At 43.3% G+C, this 19,508-nt stretch overlaps 1 protein-coding gene across 4 annotated transcripts; it reads left to right on the top strand.

Moving 5' to 3' along the window:
• The first annotated feature begins 2,644 nt into the window (after positions 1–2,644).
• agfg2 (ArfGAP with FG repeats 2) lies at positions 2,645–17,975 on the top strand. Of its 4 annotated transcripts, none has more exons than XM_042706365.1 (15): positions 2,645–4,520; positions 4,868–4,911; positions 5,433–5,526; positions 7,953–8,068; positions 9,459–9,636; positions 10,806–10,926; positions 11,465–11,569; positions 11,849–11,881; positions 14,605–14,805; positions 14,959–15,034; positions 15,385–15,425; positions 15,893–15,973; positions 16,377–16,448; positions 17,358–17,428; positions 17,893–17,975. In XM_042706365.1, exons 1-15 carry the CDS (start codon positions 4,389–4,391, stop codon positions 17,938–17,940), a joined length of 1,413 nt encoding a protein of 470 aa, XP_042562299.1. In that variant the 5' UTR covers positions 2,645–4,388; the 3' UTR covers positions 17,941–17,975. The 4 variants fall into 4 exon arrangements, with proteins under 4 accessions (XP_042562299.1, XP_042562296.1, XP_042562298.1 ...); XM_042706362.1 differs by having other exon boundaries at positions 2,651–4,520; positions 16,326–16,448; XM_042706364.1 differs by lacking the exon at positions 11,849–11,881 and having other exon boundaries at positions 2,653–4,520; positions 16,326–16,448.
• The last annotated feature ends 1,533 nt before the right edge of the window (positions 17,976–19,508 follow it).

Genomic DNA, 19,508 nt, shown 5'->3' with positions numbered 1-19,508 from the left:
TGTTAATGTTATAGATGGAATGTCTTCGTTGTGTGTGTGTGTGTTTGTGTTTATTTCTGTTCAACTACAGCCTATTTCTGTCCTTGATACCCTCTCGTAGGTCTACTCTGATTTGACCATACACTCTCTGGCCATCACTCTTGGAATGTGAATGACGAAAACAGAGAAAGATGAAGGGAAAACAGAGGGAGAGGAAGAGGCCTACTTGAACACCATCCCTCTTTCATAGCCTGCCAACAACACAACCAGACCTAAAAACAACAAACCCATTGTTATAATTAGTCTTTCACAAGCATCTTGAATGCCGTCTCTCTAAAGCTGTCATATTAGAAGACCCAAGGTTTTACAAACACACCATGATGATGTCTTCAAAATACATCTTCTCCTCTGAATTTGACCTTCACCCCCCCCCCCCCCCCTCTCTCTAATTTCCCCTTAGCCTGATTCATCTCATTCACTTTTTCCACTCGCTCCAACAGGAACATTCCATTCCATGGCTTGCAGTCAGCGCTGCGTGACCTCGCCATGGCAATGTGATAATTTCTGCATCTTGACAGCAAGTTTAAACGTGGGGCCGTCTGGTGGCCGGAAAGACTTTCCTCACGGCTTTTTGTTCAAACATACGAGCTTCCGAGTCTTTGCACCAGTTTCTTTAACGCCGAGTTTCAAAACAGAGCAACATTTGAGTTGTCTTGTTGTCTAGCGCTCTGGTTGGTTGGTCTGTTACTATGAGCAAGTAAAACGGATATAGGCTAAATTCAATTAAAACAGGGAGTCTGACCGAAAACAACACCACGTACCTGAAGCGAGGGGAATCCTTCAAACATTCTTCAAAGTCCATTTTGACAGTCATCTTGTCTTCTTAGATAAACTACACTGGTAACTAGATGAAAAATCCGACAGGTGTCATGAACACGTTCCAAGATGTGCAACGAAGCCTGTTTGCGCTCTCCGAATGTCCAAACCACAGTACTAATCGGCTCATGTAAATAAATTAAATATACACCTTGATACTTGTACTATTCACCCCTTTATAAAAAGTGCGGTTTAAACGTGGAAATCCTGAGTTTATTCCACCGTCATCGGTTTCCAAAATAATGTGCTGAACGGAACTAAGGTAGCAATAAGGCAACTGATTAATCGAGGCCAATCGAGCGCAGTGGTTCAAAATGTACAGGAACAGGCTATTCGAAATAAGTCGTATACTCGAGCACTCGCTGTCGCTTATTTTATTAAATATGCCACACATTTACTTGCGTTTTACGGGAGTCCAACTTCATCGGTGCGCGACTGAAGTTAATAGATTCCAAGGTTGTTGCGATCCCTAACCTAGCGATCTGCCCCGTTCACGAAGGGAACGGAACATGTCTCAAACATTTAAAAATCCGACATCATGTTATTCTAGGTGTTTCTCACGAACGCGTCTTAGTAAGAGACGTAAATGTCTCTTCCTCTCGTGGCTGTACTCGCCGTTGGTCCACCTCCCTCCCGTGATCTATATTTCCGGGTGAGTGAGTCTTCTGAAAGTTGTTGCGTGTTCAGCGAAGTGTCAGAAAGGTGAAACATTTAGTTAGCTGTGAATAAAGCGCAGGCCTTTTTCTATTATAACATGGCGATATTTCGAGGCTTTTGCCCCTTCCTTAGGTATTTCAAATGATGTGTGTGATCTCATGAACACAGAACTGAGTAGCCTAATGCCCTGGTCCCTGGGGTTTGTAGATGGCCAAGGAGTTATTTAGTGTAGGCTACTCCAGGCTGTAGCATATTGTGGGTTGTGGCATAAACTGTGTCTCTGGTCTCATCTGTATCACTAGAGAATCTGGTCCAAAAAGACCCGATGCAAATGAAATCAAGATCACAAAATCAGACCACGGCTTGTTCGGTTATGAAGGAAAAAGTTTGAGCCATTCCACCGTTTTAAGAAAAAAATTAGTGATATGCAAGCATTCGGAATTGCCTGGTCGATTCTTCACAGAGATAGGGACGTAAATAATTGACCTCTGAGAAACTGAGATCCTAGTGCTACAAGCTGTTTGTCAAAACGAGTCCTCTTATAACATCATTTTGCATAATAACTTTCTTACATTACGTTACATCGTAACTTTTCATTCTATTCTATTATTGTCTGGTCTGTTATTCAACCCTGATATTTTTTCTGATCTGCCTTACATTTAAAGCAGCAATATGGAGTTCTGTTCCTCAACTAGTAAGCTAACTACCTAAAAGGCATGCAAAAACCCAATAGCGCAGCTGACACGGATTGAAGCTTGCCAACACACCAACTGGTGTCTTTTGGCAGTTTAGCTGGCAATGTCATGCGTGTGAAAGCTTTTCTTCCTTTTTGCAGGGTGTACCATGTTACACAGAACTACATAGGGCATGTCCTGGATGGCTAGTGGGGAAGACACATGTGTTTATCTGTCCTTCACATGACCATATGCTCTCAAAATGAATTTGAGGATGGTACCTAAACTAGTTGCCTATAAAACCATATCTCAAAAAGTGTCAAATTGTTGCATAGTGTTACTTTAAGAGGGGGGGGGGGGGGGGGGGGGGGGGGGGGGGTGTTGGCTAACCACATTGAACACAAGACTGTGTTCTAATATGTCTCATTTCAAGAGCTTCATTTGTGTCATAAAATTCAGAACTCCTTGGTATGCCTCATAGATTATTTCAGTTCTGCCATTCAGTTCAGTCAATCTGATCCATTATTACAAGCAGTCTGGCAGTCCTGTATTTTGCCCTAAAGACTCCAGGTCACTTCAACAAGTTGTTTTGTGAAGGCATGCTATTCCAGAATTAACAAATGACCATTACACTCACGGGCCTCTCTCTCGCTGACATAAAACATAGCTGTAAAATATTATTAGAAATCACGTGTGCCGAGATAATGGCTGCCTGAAAATTGCTACTGCTGACTGTGTGGCTGAGGGTCTGTTCTTCACTGCAGTGAGCCTGTGGTAACCCATCAGAGGCTACAATTAGAGCTCTGCAGTTTGTGTCTTCCATCATATCCGAGACTGACGCAACAACCCTTTTTTCATAACATAAGACTTGTATTCTCATACAGGGTTTAATGTGTTGGGGTTGAGAGAGCGTAGATGAGAAGATGTTCTCCAAAATCATGTTGCTAGCTGAGCCAACAGTATTTCACTCTTTGTTAACAAAGGTTACTATTGTAATCATGTGGCGGTGATGTAGGATGTTGACAGGACCTGTTGATCATAAATCACAGTGCTTTTCAACGTATTTTAGAAATGATGCTGTTAAAGAGGAATACACATCACGAGAGGCCAAAGATCAACTGACAACGAAGAGCTCTCCCTTGTGATCGTGCCATGTTATTGCAGCTTTCCACGCGTCTTGGTCACAACAATATAGAACAAACACCCCTGTCTCTCTCTCTTACCACCCCCTCCCCCGGCATCAGATGTTAGCTGTTTATTTGTTTGTGTTTGTTCAACTGAGAATTTGACCAAGGTTTCGTAAGGGCTCAGAGACAGGAGAGGGGGCAATTCCACCGATTTAAATGGAGGAGGCATGTCTTCCTCCAGCTGTGAAGAACTGGCACCATATGTTTACTGTTTCTTCTCGTAAAGAGTTAAAGAACACTTGAGGAAAGATTTTTCATTCAGTACGTCACCCAAAGGGCGTGATACATCCATGACGGCAGTAAAAACTGTTGCTGAGCTACGTTGAAAATAGAATTAGGCTAGCCTACTTAGTGCAAAAAAAGAAAAACTCATAACACCAGCGTTATGCTATTTCATAAAATAGCATCCATACAAACAGTTTTTGTTCAATTCGAAAGTCTTTTCTGTGGTGTTCTGCGAAGCCTGTCGAGTTGGTTCCTTCGATCTCGCCCTAGATGTTTTCCTAGTTCCCAAAATCTGTCACCATTCCAAAGCGCCGCGTCTTCGTAGAGCGACAGTCAAGAGTGAGCGCAGTAATATATAAAAGGGGGTGTGTTAGGGCGAGCTACAGAGAAACGCAAGGCTGGTGCTACAAATGTAGAGCGAGAGAGGGGAGAGAGATTTTCTCTCACACACTCGTGTTGAATACCGCAGCGACAATGAATACATAAATACCGTAATAGTGAAAATCTGAGACAGACGGACAAACGGGTTGGCCAGTCGTCTCTCCTTACCCAAGAAATTGCCTACGCATGTGAGTTCAAGGCGTCAGATCACACGAAGAGCAGCCGCATGATCGTTTTCATAATGCGGGCGTGAGTAGGCTACTGTAACATACTCTGGTGGTGCACGGTGAAAGAGGGGAGGAGTGCGGAGGGGCAGTTATCGGTTTCCCCGCCAGACAAACGGAGGAGAGAGGGGAGGCAACGAGACGCCTAGCATGTCGAATCGAAAACACCGGGACAACCAAGAGATATGCGCCCGCAGGGTGAGGGAGCTTGCCCAGGCAGCAGTCAACAAACACTGCTTCGAGTGCGGACAGCCTGGAGTGACATACATCAATATCACTGTAGGCTGCTTCGTGTGTACGTCGTGCTCCGGAATGTTGTGAGTAGCCTATGACAATTTTCTGCGGACAAAATATTTCCCTCAGGAAAAGTATTCAGTAGCCTATGTTATTATTAATATTATTAACAATAATAATAATTACTATTGATTAGCTACTATTATTATTATAGCCTTCCATCTAGCATATATTGTTTTTGTTGTTATCCTGGTATAGTAGCCATGGTATGGTGCTTTATAGCTGTAGCCAAATGTGTATGTGTTCTAACTGGATTACATTACATCCAACTAACTGCCGCATAAGTGACAGATACTCGCTCAGACACGGAAATCCGCCTGTTCTCAGCTAACTTCGTCCAGTAGGCTAATTGCCGATCTGTCATTTACAGGCGTCCTGTAAATTGTGTTACGTGTCATTTCGTCATGGCCTCAGGTTTGGCATCCTACAGTCTTTTGTGCTTTGAATGTGCACGTCACCAAACGTACCCTGTCGAGAGGATTAGCCACACTGACGTTTTGCAAGGTTTAAGTAGTCTGAGTGACCGATTTGTGCACAGGGTTAAGGAATGAAATCACTAAGAAGTAGGCTACCTCACCCACTCACGTGCACAGCAGGAAAATATGTAATCCTATCCTACAGTTTTCACCGTTAATGTTTCTATCATGCACGTTTCTTGATGACTGATAACGATCAATGCAAATATTGGTTTGAGGCAATTAAACATTGAACACATCTCTCCTGTTCTTTCACCTTCTTTTCACCTGCATCCTCTCAGGTCCTCACATCCTCACAGATTTCCCGCTGAATATGTGCGAATAACTGAGGGTTTCACCTTCCTGTTGCCTTGCCTAATTATATCGATTTCCTGTCAGGCTTGTGGACACCTCTTGAAAATCTACTTCCACTTGCTCCCTCTCTCTCCCTCTCTCTTCTCTCCTCTGTATCTTTCCTAGAAGAGGACTCAACCCTCCCCACAGAGTCAAGTCCATCTCCATGACAACCTTCTCCCAACAGGAAGTGGAATTTCTCCAAAACCATGGCAACGAAGTGAGTGGCACCCCAAACCCATCTATCCCCAGTCAAGTGGGTGGGATTTATCATACAGACAAAAATAGGACCCTCCCATACATTTCTCATTGCTACTCTGGACACAACCACATAGCATCACCTGCAGAAAAACACCTTTCAATTGAGCACCAGTGAGTTATAGAAGCTGCACATCTCAGGTTCCGTTGCCATTAGCTTTCAGCCTCTTGAAGTGAAGGGCAGCAGGAGAAATTGCACTCCCCTTTATCTCTATTGGCTCCCTTGGTGTTGAGCCAGCAGGCTTTTTAGCCATAAATCAAGGGCTGATTCTGCAGAGGGGCTCCCACTTTTCACAAGCAGAGAAAGGTCCCCAGTGGGCCCTACTGTGTGCATGCATCAAAGGCTCCCCACCCAGTCTAGACGCTGGCCCGGGGTCATTGTCTGCCGCTGGTGGCTCGTTGTGAAGGTCATGAAGTGCGTGGGGGTTAGACTGATGTGAGATCAGTGGCGTTAGGGGGCATGGTGTTTTTAGTCTTGACCAGACAGACCAGTTAACGTGGCACTGTGCTGCCCGACGCTGCCCTGAGGAATGTGACTGTGCTGCCCAGTTTGAGGTCCGAAGGAGTGAAGAAATCTCAGGCAAATATAACAAGTGTGTGTGTGTGTGTGTGTGTGTGTGTGTAGTGCAGTGTGAGGCAGAAGACTGTCAGTTCATTCTCCTCCTTCTGTTGTGCTGTTTGTTCGCTGAAGTGACCCTGAATAGGACGCAGTGTTTCTTCTCTCAAAATCGCTGCTGTTTCAAATCTACTCAGTCATTTGAGTCATTCATTTCAAAAGGGCATTTTTTCACACAGAGGCATCTGATGGAACACCTCCTGCTTCTTAAATGTCAGAGTATGGTCCCGCCAATGACAAGGCCCGCTGTTAAAATCTGAAGCAGCTCTTGATAAAAGTGCCTGCTATATTGCTGGCAATAGCCGGCACGTAAGAGCCAATTAGTGGTTAGTCTGTCAAGAAGTACCGCCCTGACAGAACGCGAGACCTTTAGTTTGAGGTTCTGAGTCGTTCCTTCAGGCAGGTCTCTGACATTGGAGTAAATCTCAGAGCCAATCGGCCAGCCAGACAGACTTAAGTAGGATCGGCCGGTGCGTCGTCAGATAATCTGATTCACCTCGCCTGTCCTATCTATTCATCGGAATAGTTTACGGAACAGGTTTTGGAAAACTCGTTTTTATTCATGTGTGTGAGTGTGTGTGTGTGTGTGTGTGTGTGTGTGTGTGTGTGGGTTACTCTCACCATGCAAAGGGTAAATTACAACAATACAGCCAGAGCAAGAGAAAACGAAAGAGAGAGAGAGAACATTTTCAGAACTCCTTTGTTACAGTCTTAAAAACATACCAGACACTATAGTCACATGGTCACAATACACAAGATGAAGAAAAGAAAAAAAAGCGAGGGAGGGAGGGAGGGAACCAAGTCAGCCCTCGTTGGGAATGACAAGATGATTATGATGCATGGCAGTTATATCATGGCTCCCTTGCCTATCACAATAACGAGTGACTCATGCCTGTTAGTCAGGAGTGAGAGTGAACCCAGTGATGTGTTATTAGGCTCACCCAGTGTGTCATTTAGGCTCGTTTCTTAGACATGGATAGGGGGCTCTGGCAGCTCGGCTGTCAAAGATTTCCGACAGCAACACCAAGGTTATTCAAATCTAAGAAAATTTATTGGCTCCTACATGGTACCTGAAGGGCCATCGAACCGTTCAGACCTTTTCCGCGCTGCATAATGGTAAATGTTGTTTGTGCTGGCAGTAGATGTTCAGAGTTAAAAAATGGTCTGAGTTACATACGAGACTATTAAAAACTTTGAAGGGCCTCTCTTAAGGTTTACGGTTTTCAGGGAAACTCGGTATGTTTGGAATAAAATCATCTGTTCACTGCTGTGAATGCGCTAATGAAGATGAGAGATGGAACACTGAAGTGTAGTGCCTCAATCATAATATCTTTCCCTTAGTTCGTTTTTTTGTCGATTCGTAAAAAACACACCATCATCTTGATCTGTAAAACATTTTTTCCTTTTCAGCTACAAGCTAAAATGCTTGTTAACATTTAGAGTTGTAGAGTGCAGAAACTTCAGCTTTTAAAAGAAGAACCATGAAGAATCACTTTTTTAATTGGAGATAGCTGGTTAGGGCCAAGTCTGTGAAAACATAGACAAACACTGGAGTGCTCACATGGAACCTTGATGGACTGACTGAAGGACTTTGTTTGATTTCGATGCCATACAGAGACCACACTGGACATGATTGTTATTATATTAGATGATTTATGAGTGTTACATCTTACCTTGTTTTTGTGGTCCCCAGAAGGTAATAGTTTTGAACTGATGTGGATGCATGTACATTTAAAAACATCAAAACACTAAACACTTAACTCTGGTCCAAGGTTGGGAAGAGGACTTGGCTTTGCATCTTCGACCCAAAAACAGATGGATGCTTTGATGCTCGAGACTCCCAGAAATTGAAGGAATTTCTTCAGGACAAATATGAGAGGAAGAAATGGTCAGAATCTCTAAATATTTTATAGCACATTTGTCTCTCTCTTCCTGTCTCTCTTACTCACTCTCTCACTTTCTCTTTACATCTCTCTCTTTCTCTCTCTCTCTCTCGCTCTCTCTCTCTCTCCACCTATTTCTGTGTTTGTATTTGTGTAGGTACTTGCTCTTGTACTATTAGTATCCTCAAACACACTTTCATATTCTCATATATCCTGCCAGCATTTGCGCACCCAGGAAGCAGACAGACTGAATGCCAGCACGGCTAGACATCACATATTGATTAAAACCGACAGCACCTTCTAGCTATTGTTCTCACTGCAAGAACTGCGGCAACATGGAGTTTTCTCATGGAAGTTACTCGTGGAGTGCCCTTGTCAGTGTTGGTTGGCTATTTATGTGGAACACAAGTGAATTACTCTCTTTGGAGCTCAAATCAGACATCTGGGTCATTCCATGTCATGACAAGCAAATTGGGGAGATCTGTCCACCACACCATCTCCTTGACAAATATACTCTGAGATGACATATAGCAAAATATTAGCTTCCTCGTCCCAAAAGGTTTCTGTGCTTGTGAAACCTACCTTTAAAGTAAGCATTTTTTCCCCCAGTTACAGGGATTTTTCTGATCTTTGGAGCTTAGAAACTTGGCCATAAATATGACCAGAGTTCTGAAATGTGGCATGCTGATTCAAAATGGCCTGTAGATTCCCAAACTGTATTTTTTGTGCTGGATGGAATGGCTGAATATAAAGATATAGAGGCCCAAACATGGCTACATAATTTGTATGAACCATATGTGGACCTTCCAAATTGAATTTTATGAGCTGCAGATTTATTGTTACTTTTGAATTCATTTTCATTTGTTTAACACTCCTACTATGATAGAAAATAATGACATCCATTATGTAATGACCTGCACTGTGTAAATATGTCCAGAACGTATTAGTAATAAAAAATCCAACATTTATGGCCACGTTACTAAGCCCAAAATATCAGAAAAATGCCAGTGACTGAAAAAAATGCCTACTTTACAGGTTGTTTTCACGAATACTACATACATTCTAACCAGAAAGGTTTTGGGATTAGGAAGCTGACATTTTGGGATATGTCATCTCAGAGTATATTTGTGAAGACAAAACATTATCAGCCAATTCTGAGATGATGGATACCCATAGTTCAAAAGGAATGACCCATTTCTGACTTTTGAGTGAAGAGGTCAAGCTTATCAAGCTAGCTCCAATGTTTCAGTACATTGTTGTCGTTTGAGTTTGTGAACAAGAGGTTTATTGGTGCATAGTTCCAACTAAGATGCCATGATCAGGCAGGGAAAATGTAGTTTTGGGGATTAGTATTGAAGGAAGGGATTTAAGGTTGTTTGTGGGTTTTTTTTCCAGGCATTTTTCAAAGAGCAAGAACCGGCGGGAAATAGACGGACCCTTCAGCCCTGGGCTGCAGAACCTGCCCTTATCCCACGCAGGACCCATCCAGAACCAGCCTCCCGCCCACGCCATGCCCGCCCACGCCATGCCCGCCCACGCCATGCCCCACACGGCCAGACCCACCCGCCAGCTGGTGAGAGGGGCAGAGGAGGAGATGGCAGAATGTGACACATGAAAAGTTTGAAATATGAAAGAGTTTGCATGTTAGAGTGGGAGACCAGGGAGACATATAGATATGTTTGAAGAAATAAGTGAGATTGGATTAATGTCAGAAAAGAAAGTCTTCCTCTCTCTTCTTTCTCTCTCTCTCTCTCTCTATATATATATATATGTGGAGAGAGAGAGAGAGGAGAGAGAGAGAGAGAGAGAGATGGTGGGAAACATTGTGGGATGAAGAGATGAATCACAAGCTAATGGCGCACAGCTCAGTTAAAAATAGAACTAGTTTAACGGGACCAAGTAGAGCACAATTCACCTCAAATCACAAGGCATACAAATTCAGGGATATGATGTATGGGACAGAGCTGTAACATTAATCATACTGGAATGATTTAGCATGCTAAGCATTGTGTTCTGGGGCTGAGGACAGTGCTTTGTACACCAGACAAAGCTGTTCAATTATATGTTATATATATTTACTGAGGTATTATGTACTGTTGGTGTGTCTATACTGTGTGGACCATAATGTTTTTTAGTTTTTTTTTTACTTAAGAAGCCTATACTCAGATTTCATGGTAGACCTGATGACCGGAAGAACAGCATGTTTAGGATTCAGAGTTGTTCATCTTATCGAGAGTAGTAATAGTACGGTTTTGCTTCACAAATGGAAGCAAAACAACCTAAATAGGAGTGTAAACTGACTAATGGAAGCCTAGCATGTAAAGTCAAATGTATGGAATAATCTCATGATCAATCAGTGCATAGAATTCAATTTCATGGTGTATGGTCAAACATCATTGGAACTAAGAACTGTGCAAGGTTTTTAGCTCTATAATTCTGCACAAACTCTGAATCGGGTCTAAGTCATAGGGTGTGATATTTGTGGCCACTTAGTCACGGCTGATATGACCTTGTTGAGATAATTAGTGCCACTTAGACTGATTATCTTTGTACATTTCGTTCAAACGGATTTGAGAGAGTGGGGATGTCTCTTGTGTCGGGTGTCCCTAGAAGCAGTATTGAGAAACTGATGTACGCTTTTAACATTATTGTGTTGTCAAGGTGATTTGATGTCATGGATTCAGATGTAGTGTAGATCCCAGGATCTGGTTATGGAATAGTTGAAATGACTCTCCCTTTCAGTCCCAGTCTCAGATGTCCACCTGGGAGAGACCGCCTATGGTGTCCCCCACGGACATCCGCAATGACGTCTTCACCGCCAGGCCCACACGCTCCCAAAGCTTCAGAGACCCCACGATCAAAGGTACTCCTGACACTGCACAGCAAAAGATGGACGGAGAAAGAGAGATAGAGGGAGAGAGAAGGAGAAGGAAAGAAACATACTTCACGTAGCAGCAAGAGCTTGGTTGCATTTCACAGCTATGCTCTACCGCTCTCTTCTACTCTCATTTTCTCTATTTTTGCATTGCTCTCTCTCTAGTCGGTCTTTCTCTCGCTCTCTCAATCCTGTTTGCGCAGTCACTTTCTCTCTCAGTTCATTTCCCACTGACTCATTCGTGTGTGCTTTCTCTCTCTCTCTCTCTCTCTCTCTCTCTCTCTCTCTCTCTCTCTCTCGCTGCCTTTCACTTTTGCTAATGTTCTCCTATTCATGCTTCATGGTTCTGAAAGTGCTGTGCTTGCACCATGAGGGCGCCGTTTCAAATGTGCCGTGATGAATGCTAAAAAAGAGTCACGCAGAAAGCCTAAATCATTGTTTCTTTTTCCTCTTTTGTCACTATCACCCTCTCCCTCTCTCTGTCTCTTCCTTTCTTTCTCTTCATGTTTTGTCATCTCTCTTTCAGATACTATGTTGACTGGAGTGGAAAGACAGAGGCCTGGGTCATTATCCTCGGGTTTGGGAGGCCATCATCACCAGACATCCTTCCCTGCCCTCCCCCGTCCGTCAGGTAATACTCACATACATATACATATACACACACACACACACACACACACACACACACACACACACACACACACACACACACACACACACACACACACACACACACACACACACACACACACACACACGCCATAATCCCAGAATAACATTAGCTCTCATCTAGACAGTCTTGTTTTACTTGACTCCGCTGTTGGATTCCTCTCATCTTCTCTACTCTGCACTCCTTCCTCTCTCCTCTTCCTCCTCCTCCTCCTCCACCTCCTACTCTTTGGGCTCCTAGCCAGTAGCACTTTTAAAAACAACTTCACCCTAGGTAAGGCCCGTCGCTGGCTGTTTAGTGTGTGTGTGTGTGTGTGTGTGTGTGTGTGTGTGTGTGTATGCGCGTGTGTGTGTGACACGTGCCTGGCATGGTGATGCATGCAGACCGGAGACACACTAGAGTCACACACTATTAAGGGATCAAAGAATCAGGGCTGATTTACTTACAACATTGATTACTGAGGAAAGGTGAAGGCAGATGGTACAGAATGTCATGTAGGTTTAGAGGCGTTTACTGTAGCACATGCAGATGTGTGTGTGTGTGTGTGTGTGTGTGTGTGTGTGTGTGTGTGTGTGTGTTTTTCTCTGTTTGTGAGAGAGAGAGAGAGAGAGAGAGAGAGACTGATGATACGTGGGATATGGCATACTTGTGCGCATTGTTTTTATGTGTTATGCATGTACATGTGATCATCACCTGTACCAACCGTAGGGCTTTTTTCAAGCTTGACATGAGTTTCATGTGCCAGCTTACAGTGTGATACATGCAGTCTCTGTGCAGCTGTGTATGCATGTATGTCTCTCCCTCTCCCTCGGGCAGGCACACATGGTGTGTTGCTGTGGCGGGGCCTGTGTGAATTTATAGCTGTCAGTTTGTGTGTGCGCGTGTGTGTGTGCGCGTGTGAGTGTGTATGAGTGCGTGCGTGCGTGTGTGCGTGCGTGTGTATATATATCATGTGCTACACATGTGCATTCATTCACTCTGCGCTGGTGATAGTGAGCCTGAGCCTGAGCCTGCATGCCTGCCATACTTGTGTGATAGGCTGGTGTGACACTTCAGTCTCCCACATCAGACACTCCTCTTCAAAGCCACACATCACAGCACTCAGGTCAAGGAGGAGCTGCTATATTTAGCAAGCAGCCTAGGTGCTAGTCTGGGACAGTCCACAGAAAAGCTAACACCTCATATGAGAGTTTAAGAAGTGTCTTTGTGTATTAAGGGGGATGTGTTGACATTGCACTTTTTGTAAGACTTCAAAATATTCACTTTATTTAATCAGTTGAGGTGCCGCACTGAAATATACTCCTCAGGGTGTGCATTTGGCATGGTTGAAATTCCTGGAAGACAGATCTCGAGTTTGGTATGAAGAATGACTTCGCTAGAGACTCCACGTCATGGCAGGTGTTGTGTAAAGTCTCCTGTGAGGTCTGTAGAAGCATCTAGATGATATTGGCTGTGATTGGAGGGGAAGTGTTCTTGCCTTTGCCTAATTATTTCCGCCCTCATTGTAAAAACCCCAAAACGAGATACAGTGAGACTACTCAAGTGTGGCCCCTACTTCACCGCCACCCAAAGCTGATGAAAACCCCTGAAGGGGTTCGACTTAATCACTCATTATGCTGAAGGAGATCACGCTTCAGAGGGGGAGTATAAATCTCCAATCAGAGCAGAGGTTAAGACGAGTCGGATTATGGAATGCTTCCAAGCTAACCTGTTGTATGGATGCCAACTTGTAGAGCTACTCATATATTGCAGTATTTTCCCAGGAATTGCTGTGTTGGAATGGGTGTGTACATGTGGGTGGGATTGCGTTTAAACAGTTGAAACTATTCGAAGCCTTGCGAAGACAGAGGTCAATACAGCAATGCGGCTGACTCGGATGACAAACTGCTTTGGTGGTTGGTGCATTTGTGAAGTTGTGGGTGGGCTTTAAGATAAAAGTTGGCCTTGTTCCGGTTTTTTCCCCTCATCAAACTGCACTCAATACACTATGATGACAAAGCGAAAAGAGAATTTTTGAATTTTTTTGAAAATGTATTATATAGGAAAAACGGAACCCTTCACTATAACACTTGAATTTGAGCTCAGGTGCATCCTATCCTGGTCATCTTTGAGATGTTTCTACATCTTGATTGGAGTCCACCTGTGGTACATTCAATTGCTTGGACTGGATTTGGAAAGGTACCCACCTGTGCTGACAATGCATACCCGAGCAAAAACCAGGCCACGAGGTCAAAGGAACGGAGCCAGGATTGTGTCGTGGGACAGATTTGGGGAAGGCCACAAAACAAATTCTGCTGCATTGAACGTTCCCAAGAGCTGGAGAGGATCTGCAGAGTAGAATGGCAGAAAAATCCAGAATATCCATGTGTGCAGAGCTTGTTGCGTCAGACCGAAGGATGTAATCGCTGCCAAAAGTGCTTCAACTAAGTTCTGAGTGAAGGGTCTGAATACTTATGTCAGTGTGATATTTCAGTTTTTCCTTTTTTAATACATTTGGAAAAAATTATAAAATTCAGTTTTTGCTTTGTCATTATGGTGTATGGAGCGTGTTTTGATGCGGGGGCGATTGAAATGATTTTAGCGCAAGGCTGCAACATTACAAAATGTGAAAAGTCGATTCTAATCCAATGCACTTTTTGTCAAATTCAGCAAATTGCTCCTTACTGTCCTCTAGCTGTCTGTCTATGTACTCTCAAAAAACGTGCGTGTTCATATACACTTCTGGCGCTGTAAATGGGAAACAAGAAAAAGTGGCTCGGACCGAGCGATACACTATTCAAACCAATCTATTCATGGAAGCACGGATGGGAGGGGTGTAATTTGACTGGCCATTGAGCTCACATGTTGTACCTTTTAAGTTTGTAATATGTTGTTTGGCTCTGTATACTCTCGTCAGGAAATCATGTCTGGGCCTGCCCTGCCACACTACTATGCATGTTAATAATATCCAATCAGTGTGCTCTGTGTCTGAAGCTCTGCCTCTGTGATTGGTTCAGGTCGTACACTCTCTGCCCACGGAGGCGGAGCTCCATTCAGGGTGTTCCCTAAGTCCCTCAGCGTGGATTTTGGGGGTCTGGGTCAGCAACACTCCACCCTCAGCACCGCCCCTCCCAAACAGCCCCTGTCATCCCAGGACAGGTATGCCCCCCTGTCGCAGCTCAACAGTGTGTTCTCTGAAAACACACCTGCCAGCGCAGGTAAGGCCTGCCATTGTGTGTGTGTGTGTGTGTGTGTGTGTGTGTGTGTGTGTGTGTGTGTGTGTGTGTGTGTGTGTGTGTGTGTGTGTGTGAGTCTCCTGAGTCATAACTAGTCAGTCTGAGCTGACTGCTGCTCTGTTTATGTATCGCCAGCCCCCTCTACTGGTCCATCACAGTACAGCACCTTATTTGGCAACAGAGTGTCATCGAGCTCCACTCCTCCAGCAAGGTAATCCAAACCGGCTGAGATGAACAACTCAACCACAGATTCAAGAATCCTGTAACGACACCAGTATAATTTGAATATGTTTGAACTAAATCTAATCTCACTGTTTCAGTGTAATCTTCTTCATATTCACATTCTTACCTAAATTTTCTTCGGGATTAATAAAGTATCCATCTATCTATCTATCTTATAAATGGTTAGATGTGAATATTATATATATATTATATATAATATAGTTTTCATTATGTGCATGTTTAATATCTAATGCTTGCATCATGGGGAAAGTAAACACTCAAACATCGGATTTGATTAGAAAGCGCCTTTTTATACGCGTGTGTCTTTCTCTCTCACAGTTCTCCTGGTGTGGCAGATCCAGGCACCCAAACTTTTGCAAGTAAGCCAAATTGTATTTAGTTTGTTTCTTCAGAAGAGGATTCGTTTTCTGAAATAACGTTTGTTTTTATCCGTGTTATCTCTGTCTGAGTTCTCTATCTCCATTGCTTTCCTCTTCACTCCGTGACAACATTAGCCACTGTCCGTCTGTGTAATTGTGTGCTAACAGTAATCAGATTTGAGTGGGGCAGTAAACACGGGGCAGCTTTCAGCCACCGCTGTCGAAAAGGCACATGATTCTCCTGCTCTTTCATCCATACGTCTATCCCCTTCTGTTCCTCTCTCTCTCTCTTTCTTTCTTTCTTTCTTTCTTTCTTTCTTTCTTTCTTGGGCTCCCTTTGTTTGCCTTCCTGTCGGTATTTCTTTCTCTTCTGCTTTGTCTTCTGCTAACTGTATTTGTATTTTCCCTCACTACTTTTTTTTGTTTCTTTTTCTGCCCTTTCTGTTTATCTGTTCAACGCTCTTTAGATTTTCCCAATCCGTTCAACTCCACCTCCACTTCTCAGCCCGCCCTGTCTCCCAGCAACCCTTTCAAGTGTGTCACATCAGGTACAGTAGCGTCATTCCAGTGTCCTTGTTAGAGAGTGTATCATTTGATGCTTTTGTGTTTTTTCCTCTTGGGAATTAAAAACCACGTGACACTAGAATATCTCTCTCTGGGGATGTATTTGATTCAGCTACACATGAAAATACAATGACAGTGGTCATTGAAAAAAAAAATAAAAATAAAAGACACTAGGGGGCGGTAAAGTCCATTTATTTTTTGTTTTTGTAATGTTTCTTTAAGGAGAATGCCAGCTGTAGGGAAGCACACACTGTTCCTGTCACCATTCCTTATGCGCTACACAAATCAAATGGTCTGCTGATTGTAACAGAGAGATGCTTTCTCTCTGATTGATAGATGATTCCAGTGCATTTGTCTCCACCCCTTCGTCCATTTTCCCCCAATCAGCTTCCTTCCCAGCGTCCACCACTACCCACAATGCATTTCCACTTGAGCAAGCCAACAAGCAGGAAACTAATGGTAAGTATGGCCTTTAATGACTCTCCTGATGATTTTCTGAATGTCAAAATAATTTAGTCTGAGTCAGATTTAAGTCTCACTAAAAGTTAGAATGTTCAGTTCCAGGAATTAAATAAAAATGTTCCCCCCACTTGTCATCGCTATTAGGGATCCAGTAGATTGGACTAATCAAGGAAAGACATTGGGTCAGTGTGTAGAGCAGTGGAGACCCTCCTCTCTCGGTCTGAATATGTTCATCTGAGAGGTGCAAGGCTTAGGCTGATACCAAAATGAGTACTGCTCTGTGAACGGTTACCGTGCTAATACCTCTGATAACTCCTTGCATTGCTTGCACTGGAGGTTTCCCTCCTGCCTCGTTTTAAATTAAGGAAACCCTCATAAACACTTTCTAAACCACTTTTTCTTGCAAAAATGGTGGGGTGGGGATCCCAATTTTTTTTTTATTATAATAATAATAATAATACAAAATAAATAAATATATATATATATATATATATATCTACACGCTTCAGCAGGCATCTACCATATGTATGCATCTATAGGCTTTGGCATTTGGCTTCTTTCGAATGCTTAATGCTTGCCAAGAAACACACTGTTGCATTCATTTACTTACCTGTCAGCCTAACGGCAAGTTTGTGTGATTTGGCTGGTGATCAAACTCTGAACCGTGTAGGCTTTTTGTGTGTAGCACTGGGTAAAAGGATTGCTTTCAGTGTCAGCTCAAGCCTCACGAATACTAATAGAGGATCCGCATATAGTTGTGTCCTCCCATCTAGAATGTATGGATTGATATATGGTGTCGTCATGGTGACATGAGCGTGTAGAGTGATATATCACAGAGCAATAAACTGTGCAGCGATTCCCATAAGGCCTTCCCACCATGCATCTCTTCTCTGTGGGGGCGTTTAGGTTTTACGTTGTTCCCTGCGCCTGAAGCTGCGCCCAAAGTTCCACGCCCAATGTCGGTAAATCCATTCACTGTGAGTAAGGTACACGCACACATACACATACACATACACAAACACATACACACACACATACACACAGACGTTCTGACACGCAACCCTTATGTACTTTGTGATTTGAGCTTATGTGTGAGACCTTTTGAAGAGAAGTGCTTGTATGTGTGTATGTCTGTATGTGTGTATATGTAGGAGTGCATAGATTTCAGTTCAAGAAACAGTTACCATGAAAGTCCATACAGTCAGTGAATCCTCACTTATATGTCAGTTTTGTTAGCTAAATTGTATGGATGGAACAGGGGTGCATCTGTACCCATTTTTGCATCAGAATGAATGATACATCATTGAGCCTGTGCTAAAATGTGTGTGTGTGTGTGTGTGTGTGTGTGTGTGTGTGTGTTTTTCCAATATCTGTGTGACCACTCAGTACTGTGTAGTAATCTCTCTCTCCCTCTCTCTCTCTCTATCTCTGTCGTTCTCAGGGGACTGTTTACCCCAGCAAAGGAACGTCACGCAACCCTTTCATCTGATCCTGGGCCCCCTCCAACGCAGGGAGAGAGAGAGAGAAAGGAGTGAAGGAAAGAGAGAAAGAAGGAGTGAAGGAGAGAGGGTGGGAGAAGGGCACATGTCTGAACCTGAGGAGCTGCTGCCATTTCAATTGCCTCTAGTGCATTACCTCTCCGACTTAAAGGCAAACATGTTTAGGATACATGCAGCACCCTAACAGCCCGACCACCACTCCATGCACACACTCCTCCAATGCAGAATAGACGTGTGTGTGTTTGTGAGTGTGTGTGTGCGCGTGTGTGTGCAATGTTAGTGTGTGCTTTTCTGTATGTGCTGTTATGTCATTTGTATGTCAGTGTGAACTTTTTGCATCTGGGTCACTACGGTGTGTGTGTGTGTGTGTGTATGTGTGCGTGTGTTTGAACCACAAGCCAAACATCAAAAGTGTCTCTGTTTAGATCATAAAATCCACTACAGGGGTCTGTGGGGAGAGAATACGGGAAAATGTACCATTATGTACATGGTACCACACACAAACACACACACTCTCTCTGAAGCTTCTCCCCTTGTGTAATATCCTTCCCCTTCAAAGCCAAACTATGAGCCTCCACTTTACTTTACCTTTGGTTTCTAGCTGCCATAGATCACAAGATGAAAGCAAAGAAGAAAACTCCAGTGTGTGGTTCTGCCAGAGTAGTGAAGACATACAAGCGACATGAACTGGAGGACAGACATGACAAAAAGCCCCCGCCCCAAATCCCCAGCCTTTGGCTGCCTCCCCACATCCAGTGCATGTGAATATGAGCTTACCGACCATTGTGCTTACCCTTACCCTGTGTGTGTGTGTGTGTGTGTGTGTGTGTGTGTGTGTGTGTGTGAGAGAGTGTGTGAGCATAGAACAGGGGGTTTTTCCAAGTATGTGGTTTAGTGACAAACCTAGGTAAGTGAACGCAGAGTAAGTGGTAAACCTCCTGAAAAAAAAATCCCTATGGCTTTGTTTTGCTAGTGGAATTAAGCCACACAGCTCTTCTATTAGGAGGTTTACCCCCTTACTCCGAGTGAACTTATCAGGTTTGTCACTAAACCATGAACTTGGAACATCCACCTGGAGTTGTATTTATTTGACTACATTTGAATAACGTTCTGTTCATCAGCTACATGTTAAGACTCAGGCTGCATGTGCTTGTACCAGAGGGCTCGCGGAGACGCTGTTGAATGTAAAGGAATTTTATTTCACGACAAAAGGAAAAAAAAAAAAGTCAAAACTTTGTGTTTTTATTTTTTGTCATTTAACATTAATGGACCAAACTGTCTTTTTGTGACATAAAAGCAAGACTCATTTCTTATTTTGCAAATGAATCCATTTAGTCTTTGTAACAAAACCACATGCATATATACTATATATATATATATATATAGATATATAGATATAAAAGCCAAATCATGATATACTTTGTGCAGTATTTTTGTGTGCCAAATTACACAAACACATTGATGTGAATTTAGTTCTGCACACCTAACAGGGCTACCAAAAAATATGACCAGCTTAATGAAAGCTTTAAGCGGTTTGGCACAGAAAATATGATGTATG

Source organism: Clupea harengus, unplaced genomic scaffold (assembly GCF_900700415.2).
Source record: "Clupea harengus unplaced genomic scaffold, Ch_v2.0.2, whole genome shotgun sequence".
Lineage (NCBI taxonomy): Eukaryota > Metazoa > Chordata > Actinopteri > Clupeiformes > Clupeidae > Clupea > Clupea harengus.
Note: the sequence above shows the minus strand (reverse complement) of the source record. Positions and strands in the feature narration are given on the sequence as shown.